At 35.1% G+C, this 14,998-nt stretch overlaps 1 protein-coding gene across 2 annotated transcripts in view; it reads left to right on the top strand.

Moving 5' to 3' along the window:
- The window catches only part of SOX5 (SRY-box transcription factor 5), a 415,087-nt gene that overhangs the window by 46,099 nt on the left and 353,990 nt on the right, over positions 1–14,998 (top strand). The window contains exon 2 of one of the 2 annotated variants that reach the window (XM_032159826.2): positions 7,218–7,449. In XM_032159826.2, coding sequence (XP_032015717.1) covers positions 7,218–7,449 — 232 coding nt within the window. The remainder of the gene's footprint in view (positions 1–7,217; positions 7,450–14,998) is intronic. The other variant, XM_032159831.2, reaches the window with a different exon arrangement.

Genomic DNA, 14,998 nt, shown 5'->3' with positions numbered 1-14,998 from the left:
ATTGCATTTTCTGGGAAGCATTTTCTGATTAGTGAGATATCATCTATTATCTATCTATCTCCTGTAGCACTCATATTTTTAAAAAAGCATGCACCTTACAATATTCTTTCTTGATTTATTAATTATATTGCTGTCTTACGGGCACATAGTGTCTTTCACTAAATGTTTTTCCACTAATGAATGAATGGGTGGATAAATGGATGAGTAGGTATATATTTCCTGTTTCCATCAGAACTCTAACTTCCTTAAAGGTAAAGCAGAAGGGTCGTCATATGTAAGTTGCCTGTTTTATTTATGACACAAAGGTAACTTGCTTGGCACAAAATAGGGACTCATTCAATTCGTTAATTTATTTATAAAAGAAATACATTGCCAACTATGTGCTAGGAATTATACTGCCCTATTATTAATTGTATCTCATTTGGTGTAGAGGATTAGAATATTTGGGAAAACAAATGCAGAGCAATTTGCAAAGGCCTTTATCATACACATAAAGTCACATCCTTTGCATTAATTTTGGTGACATAAAGTGAAATGTTCAAAAACAGAACTGTACTTGAAAAAAATTCACATGAAAGACATGCTACATGATAGGGGAACTGAAGAAATTAAAAATGACATTCTTGTTTTCCAGATGCTATTGTAGTTTCAGATACTGTGTATACTAATAAAAAATGTTTAATTTTTTTATGCATGCAACCGAAAAGGTTGATGGTATAGTTTGAGATTGGACAATGTTGCTTCTGCCATGGTGGTAAGAAGGGATGGCTTTGTAGAAGAACTGGAATTTGAGTTTCCTCTTTCTAGATATTTATTTTTGCAATTTTTCATATATAACTGCAAACTTTAAGATAAATAATATTATCATGCCAAAAGAACAACCAGTAGAAGGCACTGCATCCTAGGATTTTAATTTGTGTATTATCTAGTCAAAGGTTAAAATATTTAAAGAAAGAAACTTTAAAAAAAGAATCTACTATGTAAGGAAAGCAATCCCTGTTCTGAGTCTTTCATTTTATAATGTTCCAAATGCAGAATATCTTTAACTCTGTACATGTTGTCATTTTCCAGAATAATTGTACCAAAGAACATTTCCTAAAAGTTTTTTTAAAGTTTTTAGCAGTAAGTAGGTGATACCTCAGTAATAAGTCTATTAGTAGTTGACTATGTAGTGTTTATTGGTAGACTTAACTCTTATAATCTTTTACTTACATATGTTAAATAAAGTTAACATTTTTAACTAGAGCTATAATATTTTTCTCAAGTTTTTTGAAAACATTATTAGAGCTTACCAATTCCTTTATGCTGAAATTATTTAAAAAAGGATACTGTTATTGAACTCTATTTTCTTATTTCTGACAATACGGAGACATATTCGAAGCATACTTGTCCTGTAAGATTAAATCTTAAAGCTCTACATAGGTAGGGCATAATCAAAGGGTTGCTGGTTTTAGTTAGTAGCTATTCATGTAACATGTATACTGGAAGACTTATTTTCAGAAAGGGTCTAAGTACTGGGCAAGTAGCTGTAAACAAAAATATAGTCTGCCTATGTGGATCTCATAGTGGGAGAGATTGACCATAAACAAATAAGTGTAAAATATATCAAGTGATTACGAAGGCTATGAACAAAGTGGCGTAAGGACTAAGAATGGAATGGAGTGCTGGTTTAGGACGAATGACCAGGGAAGGCCTTACTGAGGAAATAACGTTTGAGCAGAAAACAAAATGAAGAGAGGAAGAAGGCAAGTGTATATCTAGGGTACGAGGCTTCCAGACTGACTAAAATACCAACTATGAAAAAAAAAGTGCTTACATCAATATTTTTTTTTATTGCTGCTGTAACAAATCATCACAAACGTAGTGGCTTAAAAAATACAAATGTATTCTTTTACAGTTTGGGAGGTCAGAAGTCCTAAAATCAAGGTGTTGTCAGGTCCACATTTCTTCTGGAGGCTCTAGGAGAGGATCTGTTGCATTGCATTTTCTAGCTTGCAGAGGCTGCCTACATTCCTTGGTTCATGGCCTCATCTTCCATCTTCAAAGCCAGTAGCATAGCATCATCCAGTCTCTTCCTCTGACTCTGACTTTTCTTCTCCCTCTTATAAGGGTGTTTATGATTTCTTTGGACCCTCCAACAATATTCAGAATAATCTCCCCATTTCAAATTTCAAAATACTTAATTTAATTACACATGCAAAAAGTCCCTTTTGACACGTAAGGTATTAAGACTTGGACATCTTGGTTTGGGGGAATTATTCTCTTTTTTTTTTTTGAGGCAGAGTCTTGCTCTGTCACCAGGCTGGAGTGCAGTGGTGCGATCTCAGCTCCCTGCAACCTCTGCTTCCCAGATTCAAGCAACTCCCCTGCCTCAGCCTCCCAACTAGCTGGAACTACAGGTGTGCGCCACCACACCTGGCTAATTTTTTGTATTTTAGTAGAGACGGGGTTTCACCATGTTGGCCGGGCTGACCTCATGATCCACCCATCTCAGCCTCCCAAAGTGCTGGGATTACAGGCATGAGCCACTGCGCTTGGCCTGGGGGCAGGCATTATTCTTACTACTACAAATTATTTGCAACATTGACTGCATATTAAAATCACGGGGAGCTTTAAAAACTTCTGATACCCGGTCACCCTCCAGAACCAATAACATCAGAATTTCTAAGGGTAAAACCCAGGGATCAGTATTTTTTAAACCTCTCCAGGTAATTCCAATGTGCAGGCAAAGGTTTAGAACCACTGCTTTATCTTTCTGTTGCAGTCTTACACCTTCTACCCTACCACTAAGTTTGCCATCCATGTCTGAACACATTGGAGATAGCCTACTTGCAGAGTGATTATAAGGCGTATGGAGAGCCTTCAGCCAATAGCAAAAGACCCCAGTAGTTTTCTATTTACTGTCACATTTATCAAGAGTAGCTTAATGATGCAGAATGCTACAAGGGGAAGTAAAGGGAAGGAGACTCCTGTAAAAGCAAGTTGCTTTTTACAAGTGAGCGTGTTTCTTATTTTGTTCATGTAACTCAGCAATTCCAGGACTGTTACAGGCTACAGTTGGGATTTGATCCATATTCCTCAATCTCTTCTTTTTTTCAAGTAAGCTTGAACCCTAAATTTATATAATACCTTCTAAAAGTATCTCTGCATCTTTGCTTTTATTATTACTTCCTATATGAAATTCCCTCTCTTTTTATCCTAGGGCTTTTGTTTATCCTTTTTCCTTGAAAGTCAACTGGTTCAACAATTCTGTGAGGCATTTAAGGATACTCTGGTCCTCAAGAAACTCTCAGATACTTAGCTATAATGTCATTTGATCTTCGGACTGAACTGGCTTTCATTAGTATTTATTGTTTTGTTTAAAATATTCTCAACCAGCTCATAGACTTCTTTAACCAGAGGCCAAGAAATAGGTTTTTTTATTCCCATTAAATAAGTGTCTTGCACATGGTAGATGATCATCAAATAGTTGTTGATGATTTGGAAGATTTTGCTTGTGCCTTAAAATTAGATGTCATTTCTTTCAAGAAAGTTTTTTGACCACAAAGTGAGCTAAGACCAGTGTTATGTCATCATACTCCCCAAGGCAGTTTCACATTATAGTTGTCCGTCTTATGTCAGTTTCTTTGAAGTCTGAGTTTTGTTCATTGGTAAGCCTAGCACCACAGAAGTGACAAAAATCATCTCTAAAGGATAAGAGCATATGCCAGCCTAGATGCTCACATTGTTACAAATTGCAACACAGATATGTAGTTAGTGTAAGTCATATAATGTAAGCTATATATCTCAGAGGAACAATATATGCACACTTGTGGTGCCTTTTTTTTTTTTTTTTTTTTTTTTTGAGACGGAGTTTTGCTTTTGTTGCCCAGGCTGGATGCAATGGCATGATCTCGGCTCACTGCAACCTCTGCCTCCCAGGTTCAAGTGATTCTCCTGTCTCAGCCTCCTAAGTAGCTGAGATTACAGGCATGGACCACCATGCCCGGCTAATTTTGTATTTTTAGTAGAGATGGGGTTTCTCCATGTTGGTCAGGCTGATCTGGAACTCCTGACCTCATGTGATCTGCCCTCCTCAGCCTCCCAAAATGCTGGGATTATAGGCGTGAGCCACTGCAACCGGCCTGTGCTGCCCTCTTAATGAGACTTTTTTCTGCCCAAGATGAAACACTTTGATAGATGGACAAAAATTTAAGAATCTAATGTTATTGGTGATATTGTTGTCAATATTTTTGAGAAGTACTATGGGTCATAGTAAACATGAATAATACAACCAACAGATTGATATATCTATATGTAATTTGTTATATAGTTTACTTTTCTGACTTAGTAGCCTATTATTGAAATATAACCATGGTTGCTTTTATTATAATGATTTAACAAATCTTTAAGCAATCTTTTACCTGAATTAAAAATACTTTCAAGGCCAATGCATTAAGAACATTCTGTAAAACTCTGAAAATGGAATTGAAATAAGCATGAAATATGTGACATTCTAGGATCAGTTGCCTTCCGGCATCATGACTCTTTCACGTTCAGTGTTATAAACCTTAACCTTTTTTACTCTCTAGAATGCTATATATAGAGAATACTCAGTTAAATAGAAAGTTAATTTAGGTTCTGAAATAACCAGAAGTTTTGATAAAACTACCAATGTCTTGTCTGTCTACCTTAACAACTTGTGTCTACTTTTGGACTTTCAGTTTTCATAATTGATGTTAATAATGATATTAATAAAGTAGAAATCAACAGAAAGGTCATGGTTCTGAAGGTCATAGAATTGTACTAACTTAGGAAAGGCTAGCTGATCTTGCTTTCTGCTTTCATGACTCAGAAACTGGCTCTCGACAATAGACTAGAGTTTTTAGACATTGAGAGACTGTACATGAGGCTGAGGCAGACACCAGAATACCAATGTATTAATTCCAGGAAGAATGATAATGCCCACTCAGACCACAAATGCTAAGGTTTGTATAACAAAGGCATAATCTCCTTATAGTCAAGCTACATGCAAAACTAAGAAATAATTAATAGTTTCTTTATTAGTTTAATAAATCACTTCACAAAGACCTTAAACATTTTAAGCCTGTTCTGTCCACAAACTACATGAGAATCGGAAGTTTGCCTGTAGAACATGGAATCATGCCTGTAGAACATGAGAATTAAATATCTCTAGTGTTCATGGGTTATTATGTTTAGTAATATATCAGTTTAGTGTGTGATATGGTATTGCCAATGAAACTAGAACTATTCTGGCTTTGTTAACTCTAGTTCCTCACATACTTCTCCATACTTAGAGTATACTTGGAATAGGCCTTGTTCATGGGATTGGAAATAGTTAAAATTACTTGAAATGTGGTATCCAAATCTAATTCTCCTTTAGACAATGCTGACATGGTAGCTGCCCCTATTTCCCCCTCTTTATCTGTTTCTTTGGCTGATCAACACCTGTACTATTAAGATTTTGTTTTGAGAACTTGCTATTACATCTGATCGGTTTACTGTTAAGTATTGCTGGCCAGGGAGCATTTATCTAATGGGAAACTTTGTATTTTATGTTGATTTTATAGTGAAACCCTTTACTAGGCAATCTGTTTTCCTCATGTTTGAGTGTTTTTGTTTTTTGAGGGTGGGTGGGTCGCGCTGTAGTTTTAGTTTATTGAATAAACACAGGCTATTATTTATTGAGTGTGTATTCTGTGTTAAATAATACACCAGTTATTTGTCACTTGATACTTAGTCCATTTTCAAAAAGTCTATGAGGTAGATATTTTTCACCTTAAAGATGAGTAAGTTGAGATAGAGAAATTAAGTCTCAGCTAGTAAGTGACAGAATCAGTATTTTCATCCTGACTTGTCTGATTCTAAAGCCCTTATTTTTTTTCTGCTGTCCTAATATTTTTAATAGAATATCTCCTGTACTTGAATGCATTTTTTCTTTTGAAACTTCTAACACTAAAAATAACATTATTCAACAATGATTAGAGGCATTTGGGGGAACACATTTTAAATTTAAAAATCAGTGATCTATATGAAGGAAGTGTTGTGGTAGTTAGTAAATACTTCCCTGCCTCTCATCTCACTGGTCTAGAATAAGAATGAATGATTTTGTAAACACTCTTTGTTTGTTGAACAAAAAAAAACAGCTTTTTCAAGGTCAGATTAAGTTGTAAATACTACAAGAAAGTTTTTTAAATTAAATATTTTAACTTGACATTATTTCTATGGAAATAATTTAATGAAAGGAAAAGGAATTTTCTATTTAAAATATTTGCCACATATTTTTAACCTCTGATAATATTCTGAATCAGACTCAAGTACAAAGAAAATGTTTAATTCTTGTTCAATTATCTAAGCTCATTTGCATGTAGACTTTAGCTCATCAAAACAAAATATCCTTCTTTGGATTTTTTTCTTTTATTTAAGTATCCTAAGGATAAATAAGTCAGAATTATTCACATCTAAATCATTTATAGAGTTGTGAAAATAGAATTGAAATATTTTAATATTCTCACCTTTTTTTTTTTTACTACCTTGTAACTTTGTTATTATAACTAAATGCCCAAATTGGGTAATTTGGGGAGATGAGGGAAAGAAAATGCTCAAATGTTTTAAGATTAACAGTGATTGTAAAATTTATTCAATCCTTAATAAGCTTTAAACAAATATTAAACTTCTGTCAGTTGCTCTGAGGTTTGCTTATAACCAATATTTCTACATTTTACAATAATCTTACTTTCAAGAAAATGCAAATTTGTTTTAATGGCAATCATTTATATATTGAGTCTATTTTTTGATAAAAGAAATTTTAGTTATTTCTCTTCTTTTAAACTGCCAACAGTATTTGCTATTCATAGATGTTCTGTCTTCAATAAGGTCTATCAGAGTGTAAAACTAGATGGGTATTTTTCTTGCCTCTAAAATGGAATGGTCTTTCATTATGCAGTGTTCTTAGGTGAATTCTCTTGTTTAAGAAGCCAGAATACAAGAGAGTGCTATATTAGTGTATTATTCTCACAACAAACAAGCACTGTTCTGTTGCTACCTGCTTGGCCATTGTTTCTGATTGTGTGTGCTTTGCAGTGGTATTTGGATGGTTTCCTGCTCTCTGCTAGCACAAAAAGGCATTTCTGTTACAATGGCCCCTAACCACACAATGACGGCATTAAGGATTTATGTGGAGGTTTCATTATTTTCTCCTCTTTTGTTCCTTCCAGGATGTCTTCCAAGCGACCAGCCTCTCCGTATGGGGAAGCAGATGGAGAGGTAGCCATGGTGACAAGCAGACAGAAAGTGGAAGAAGAGGAGAGTGACGGGCTCCCAGCCTTTCACCTTCCCTTGCATGTGAGTTTTCCCAACAAGCCTCACTCTGAGGAATTTCAGCCAGTTTCTCTGCTGACGCAAGAGACTTGTGGCCATAGGACTCCCACTTCTCAGCACAATACAATGGTAGGTTTCTCATGGTTTATTGTGCCTACACTCACTTTTTGACCAGTGTACTCCTCTAATAGTTTGGCCTCAGTCCTTTGCTTTATAATTAACATCTACTTAATAACCCATGCACAAGATTCACCCCTGGCATCTTAGAATTCTTTAAATTTGTTCCAATAAGCAGCATAAGATATGCTGTTTTCTGTTTCTTTTGTATTTTTCAAGACTTCCTGCATTTGAGACCCTTACAATTTAATTAGAGGGGAAAAAACATACAAAATATAAAAACAATGTTGAAGTAAGATATTTAAAATTCAGCATGAAAATTTGGTGTCATACTTTTTCTAATGAAAGTTTTTTTTCTGATAGAATGACAATGAACATAGTTTGAACATTTCCACCATGATAAATCAGTGTTTTTCTATTTTTTGCTTTGCCAAGATTGGATTCTATAATATTCCCTAACAGTACTTAGAATTTCATAGAAGAATATATTTCATAGAGACTGTAGTTTTCTAATATGACTACACTAATTTCTAACTCAAGCCTATTCACACTGTTGTTTTGTTAATTCAGTAATTTTTTTTTTTTTTTTTTTTTTTTGCATCCTATTCTGGAATATGCAACTCTGGGTAAATCCTCTGACCCCTTATCATGGGGTCTGGATCACTGTAGAAGATCAGGAAACCAGGACTTTGTGGATGAGAGGAAAGAAGCCAGCATATCCTCTCTGGGTGCAGGTTAAACAGCACACATAAACACAAATAAGTCATTGTGGTCCTTCTTGGCAACTTAAATACATAGAATCATAATGTTAAGAAGGTAGTGGGGCACTTACCACCATTAAAGGCATCCTCACCTTTTCAACGTGGCTGTTTGGGTGGATCACGTTTTTGTGACTGCTCCACCTTTTCTGCTTTAAGGATGTTAGTGTTGTTAATTTGAACCTGAATTACACCAACAAAAATATATTTTATCTTACATTCTCCGACCTTTAAAGACAGCTCTAATTCTGCTAAATCTTTTTTTTTTCCTCCAGGAATTTATTGCCTGTCATAAATATACTTAGAGCTGAAATATATCCACTTGTTCATGTTTTTTAATTATTGCACGTGGAATTAAATCAAGAAGAAGAATCAGTTATCTTCTGATAGCTGTGTAATAGACCAATACTTTGATTTTCGTATTAGATCTCAATATTCCCATTCAACATTTCAGCCTCATAGGTCAAGATTTCTTTGGGCATTTGACAATGGCAAGATTTTTCCACCAAGAATAATGTTTTAGGTTGGGCGTGGTGGCTCACACCTGTAATCCCAGCACTTTGGGAGGCCAAGGTGGGTAGATCACTTGAGGTCAGGAGTTCAAGACTAGCTGGCCAACATAGTGAAACCCCATCTCTACTGAAAATACAAAGATTAGCTGGGCATGGTGACACATGCCTGTAATCCCAGCTACGTGGGAAGTTGAGGCAGGAGAATCGCTTGAACACAGGAGGCGGAGGTTGCAGTGAGCCGAGATCGCACCACTACACTCAAGCCTGGTGATAGAGCGAGACTCCATCTCAAAAATAATAATAATAATAATAATAATAATTAGTAATGTTTTAGCTAAGTCATATGTCAGACATATAGAAGTGGTGTTTTTAGCACTTGTTGATGGTATAATAACTCATTTAACCTTCACAGTAATTCAGTGAGGTATTATTATTAATTCTGTTTTACTGATGAGAAAACTGAGGCAAAGAGAGGTTAAATAACTTGTTCAGATCAGCTAATTCGTGGAGGGACCAGGATTTAACCAAGTATTCTGTCTTTGGAGTCCATGCTTGCAAACATTATGCATGCTGCTTCTTCACTAGAGCACAGGCGTATTTTATATTCTGGTTATCTATTTCTTTGCAAGTTAAATCTTACTGCGCATCATTCCTCCCTCTCCTTTTTACTGTGAGCTTACATAAGTTATGTACAATGATCAAACTTTTTATCTTCCTCTTACAAAGGTTAAACTAGGTAAAGGGGACAATGGGTAGTACACAGGTCAGTAGGGTAAGGAAGTCAGACATTCTATTTGGCATTATATCACTCCTTATGCCTTTTCCACTTTTAATACTTTCATCACTGTCCTCTTTCAGAAAGTATCTAATTAGGAATACTGTGATAGTACCATAAACACAAACATATACATTTAAAAAGATGAATGTAGATAATTATAACTAGAAAAATACTAAAAAGATAAAGGGAAGATGATTTTAAGTATACTCAAGGATGGGTATGAGAAAAGTATATTAAATTGATACATACATAATATAGTTTCATGAGGGCATGCTGTGATGTAGGTAGTTAATACAAATGAAACCATTCCTATTTTTTTTTTTTTTTTTTTTTTTGAGATGGAGTCTTGCCCTGTTGCCAGGCTGGAGTGCAGTGGCGCGATCTCAGCTCACTGCAACGTCCACCTACCAGGTTTAAGCTGTTCTCCTTCCTCAGCCTCCCAAGTAGCTGGGATTACAGGCCCCCACCACCAAGCCCGGCTAATTTTTATATTTTTAATACAGACAGGGTTTCACCATGTTGGCCAGGATGGTCTTGATCCCCTGACCTCGTGATCCGCCTGCCTCGGCCTCCCAAAGTGCTGGGATTACAGGAGTGAGCCACTGCACCTGGCCAAAACCATTCCATTTTTAATGGCGAATTCAGTCTAACTAAAAAACGATGAACTGCCTACGCTGTACCATGTTTTATGCTAGACACTAAGGACATAGATTTGAGTAAGATACAAACTTCTTTCCTTGATGAACTTCATCTAAAGCAGAAGTTCTCTTTAATTTTTTATTTTTTTAGAGACAGGTTTACGCAGGCTGTAATGCAGTGGCGCAATCGTAGCTCACTGTAGCCTTGAACTCTAGGGCTCTAAAGCAGAGTTTCTTAACTGGGGTCTATAGATCTCCTAAAAACGAATTGAGAATTTTTTTATATGTGAGCGTATCAGAGTAGTACTATGGTTTCTGTTGGATTCTTAAGTAGATCTGTAACCCAAAAAGGTTAAGATCTGTTATTCTAGAAGTTAGTACAGTTTGGATACAAATGATTGTTTTAGTGACATCAGCACTTATACTTTTCTCTTATATTTTTACTTAGTTTCTGAATTTGTTTCTGCTGCATGTGTTTCTTGATTCCAGCTGTTTTTTCTGTCTTGAGTAAATAGTTGGAAGAGTTACCTATATGATCTCAAACATTCAACCTCTTTCCAAACTTACTGTCAACTTCCACAAGACTTGTTTTCCAGATAAATGACTTGGATTGTTTACGTCACTTTTGAAACTAATGTGTGCCCTGTTGCACATAGGATTTAGTCCAAAACACCTTTTCTTAGCAAAAGAGAAATCTCTATAGACTAGCATCAAACTGTGGCTTTAGTGTCTTCTGTTAACACATCCTACTGTGGACACAATGCCCTGGTAATGCCAAGCTTTTCACACATGTTCATGAACATACCAGATGGCCTTTGAATGGCACAGTTTTATTCTTTCTACTTGGAAAACTCTCTATTTTCACATGTTACCTTCCTGGCGAATTATATTTCTCCCACAAGACTCGGTTCAAAAATTGCTTTTTGTTAGATGCTTTTACTGACCTCCCAAGGCAAAATGGTTACTGCATTATTATTTCATCCATGAGAATTATTTATATATTTTCTCATGATCTACATTATAATTTATTTATTTACATGTCTGCCTTTTTATATACCGTATTCCTTTTTGAAGGCATAGTCATATATATGTATATTTATGTTTCTGGGTTCTAACATATACTAGATATTCAACTTATGATTATTGACTAAGTAAGTTTACATGGATGAGTAAATATGTTTTAGGCAGAGTAGTTAAGGACAGTAATTAATAGCGATTTCATTTTCTAGAAATTTTAGAACTAAAGTAGAATCTACTAATGTATAATACATCCAGAAAGCAGAAAGTCATGATATATTCAAATTATTAAACTGATTAAGATATATTTTACTCAGGTGTCAAAATTATTGAGTATATTTGTAGTATTCTTCAATATAAGTAATTTCTCTTTTTATTCTGGCTACCAGGCCATTGTCATATTCACAAAATAGGTTCTTTTATTTCAGTAAGGAAATACATTCTCTCTTTTTTTCCATTCCATATCTTTGAAAACAGAGAATGCTTCATAGTCTTTATATCATAGAGTTCAATTTAAGAAAAAAAAAGAAGGCAGTTTTTCATTGCGTATTTGTGTGTGACATTCATACTCCATTCTTAAATAAAGAAGAGAGATGCTGGGAGGTATATATTTTGTATTACCTGAATAGGTTAGAGACAAAAGATAACTGTTGAGTGATCCCTGTAATGCTGGCTTGAAGTTATGGAGAAATGCTTTCAGTATAAAACTTAAGTTGGAAAGAGTTCTTGAGATAGAAGTTCTGTACACTTAATTACTATTCCCATAGAAAGACTTTGAGGAATTAGGATGCTTTGTTCAGTTTCAGGTTATGCAAATGTTAAGGTTTGAAACTGAGTCAGATAAAGATGTAATTCTTCCTTTCTGAAATTGTGTTTATTGCCTCACTATTTTGGAGAAATAAATGCCTAAGAGTGACTTCCAAACAGCTGTAAGTGGTATAAATACTTAAAGTTCATTTATTCTTGGAATATTTCACTCAGTGTTCAGAGTGCACTACAGATGAGCTTTCTTAAGCGCACTATATACGTATACATATATTCATAAAATATTGTCAGATTTCTAATCAATGTAAGACTGAGACACAGATTGTTGTAAGTCTATGAAAAAGACTGATTCTGTTGGTTCCTTCTCTGAAGCTTTCATAATCTTGCCAAGCAATTAAGAGCAACATTTGATTCTCATATAATCTTCACAAAGTTGAAAGCAATGTGAAAGTATGATTCTGACATTAGTGAAAAGGCAGTCCTGAGCTTTATTCTTATTGGTAGTTAAATCTCCAATTGTCTCCTTTATTGTTTTTATTTTTTTCTTTTTTTTTTTTTTCAACTTGACTTTGGAGGCTGTTGCTTCAAAATTTCAGAGTCAAGCAAGAATCACTGTAATTTTGGGGTCACTTTTAATAATAGTTTGGATACAGATAGATTTATTTGATGATGGAAAGGACTCTCCAGAATGCGTCCTCATGTCAATCAATATGAGTATTTGTGGGCACCAGAAGGGAATAGAGAATAGAATAGAGATTTCTCTTCTCTTCTGAAGAGAAATCAAGTAGCAATATCAGAAGCAGCTGAGGTAACTCTATGGTGGCCGTTTTGGTGCCCGTTTTCTGTCTGGTTGTATGCTACTTCTGTTGGTTAGATTGTTGTTCCAGTGTCAAATGTGATGTGAAATGAAAGTCTTGATCACCTGTGGTTGTTGAATAATCAGTTATCATTTTTTTAAATAAAAAGCACATTTTATCTTAGCCAAATTCTCTTTTGATTCCTTAAAATACTTGTGTGTGGAGTGAACAGCGTGATTTTTTTTTTTTTTTTTTTTTGAGATGGAATTCCATTCTTGTTGCCTAGGCTGGAGTGCAATGGCACAATCTCGGCTCGCTGCAACTTCCGACTCCCACAGTCAAGCGATTATCTGGCCTAAGCCTTGCGAATAGCCAGGATTATAGGCACCTGCCACCATGCCCAACTAATGTTTGTATTTTTAGTAGAGATGGGGTTTTGCCATGTTGGCCAGGCTGGTCTCGAACTCCTGACCTCAGGTAATCTGCTCGCCTTGCCCTCCCAATGTGCTGAGTTTACAGGTGTGAGCCACCATGCCTGGCCAATATTTTTGTTTTAAAAAATAATTTAGGTTTTTCATTCTAGAGACAGCTGAATTTTATTATGAAATTAATACCGTGTGTGTGTATTTTTTAACATATAAAGATCTACTGGATTTGAAAATATGTTACTAGTATCTAATTTATTGTTTATACTGATGACATTTTCTTGGAATTGTTAAAGAACTCTGAATATATAATCTCTTAGTTTGATTTTCCATATATCTTAATGTTAATATGCTTAAACATTCCACATACACTAATGATCATAAAGCAACATTCACCGTGAGTCAGTTTTCTTCCTGAAGTCCATCAAAAGAAGAAAAAAAGTGTCTTTTAAAGTTGATCTTCTGTAGAGTTTGGAAATACACCTGAGATCCTAAGTATAACATTATAGCAAGGCTCCAACATATGCAATCCAGCCTTAAACACTGAAAGAATTCATTCAATGCACATGATAGAGAGGCTTTTCCTTGCTCAGGCTCACTGTCAGCTCCTGGGATGCTTTATTTACCCAAAATAATTTTAATTGCTGTATTATAGCTATGTCTTGAAATACCCCTTATATGAATTTTGCTTACAATCTAACAGTTAGTTATGTGTTTTCAGTGTTTGACTAGGATGGAGTTATGCGTGTAATACTGTTCAGAAAATTTAACAAGGAAAAGAGAAAAATGCATGTGTTACTTAAAAATAAGTCACAGAATAGGGCCTTAATTATGGTATGGTAAAGATTTCTATTTTTATATGGTGCTTTTTATAAGCTTTAAAATTTCTGGTTACCTTTGTACGTCAAACTTAGCATAAGTTATTGTGATGCTATAATGCATATTGTTGTTAAACCAGTGTGGTTATTGTGCCAGTTCTAATAATGAGAATTTCATTGTTTAGGGAGAGCATTCTCCTATACTCCAGACAAGAGTGTAATTACTTTTGAACGATGTGGAATGTGCTCAGTTTAATAGCATGGAGAATAGATTCAGAAACATTCAGATAAAGTAAGCTTGGAAGCCATATGTGCAGTGTGGCAGTATAAAATTATGATAGTAGGCAGTATAATTCTACACACACATACCCGATTTCACACAGTTTATCTATAAACTGTTGTTTCTGTAAGAGATAGGCTTGCTTATCTGAACAAGGCTAATTCAATTGAAACAAGGTAAAAATGCTGACAAGCATGTATTTGTTTTTTATGGTAAATTGATGTTTATCATACAATGAAATTACATTGTTACAAACAGTATTCTGTAAATGTTGTCACAAAATACCGCATGAAGCTGTTTATCTACATATAATCCCAGGCTTGTGTTTAAGTGTAAGTGGTTCAATCATTATACTTGCATTGTTTTGGGAAATTACCCCCAGGGCTAGCAGGAATGGGGACGTGTGCAAAACAATCAGTTGGGGTCCATCAAAGCCACTGAGTAAGTTGTGCAATAGATCATTTTGTCCTGTTGCCATAAAATTCCATCCATTCAATCCAATGGTGGGAGAAGGAGTCAAATGTTAAATTGAGAAAACTTTGATTCATTCATATGATGTCCACAGTATTTGAAGTACTTCTGTTGAGAGTAAAGTTAACTGGACCTTGAGAAATTAATGAGTATTCTCTCACATGAAAAAAAAAAAGTGCTATGGGAGTTGTGAGATAGTTCAGGGCACTTAATGAATGTCTACTATTATCCCCACACAGTGTAAGGCAGTGATAGGGGTTAGGGGAACAGGCAAGAGCTTCCAGTGCCGTGGTAATAGGGGG

The sequence above is a fragment of the Hylobates moloch genome, unplaced genomic scaffold (genome assembly GCF_009828535.3).
Source record: "Hylobates moloch isolate HMO894 unplaced genomic scaffold, HMol_V3 SCAFFOLD_8, whole genome shotgun sequence".
NCBI classification, from domain to species: domain Eukaryota; kingdom Metazoa; phylum Chordata; class Mammalia; order Primates; family Hylobatidae; genus Hylobates; species Hylobates moloch.
The sequence above is the reverse complement of the archived record's forward strand: the minus strand, read 5'-3'. Positions and strand labels throughout refer to the sequence as shown.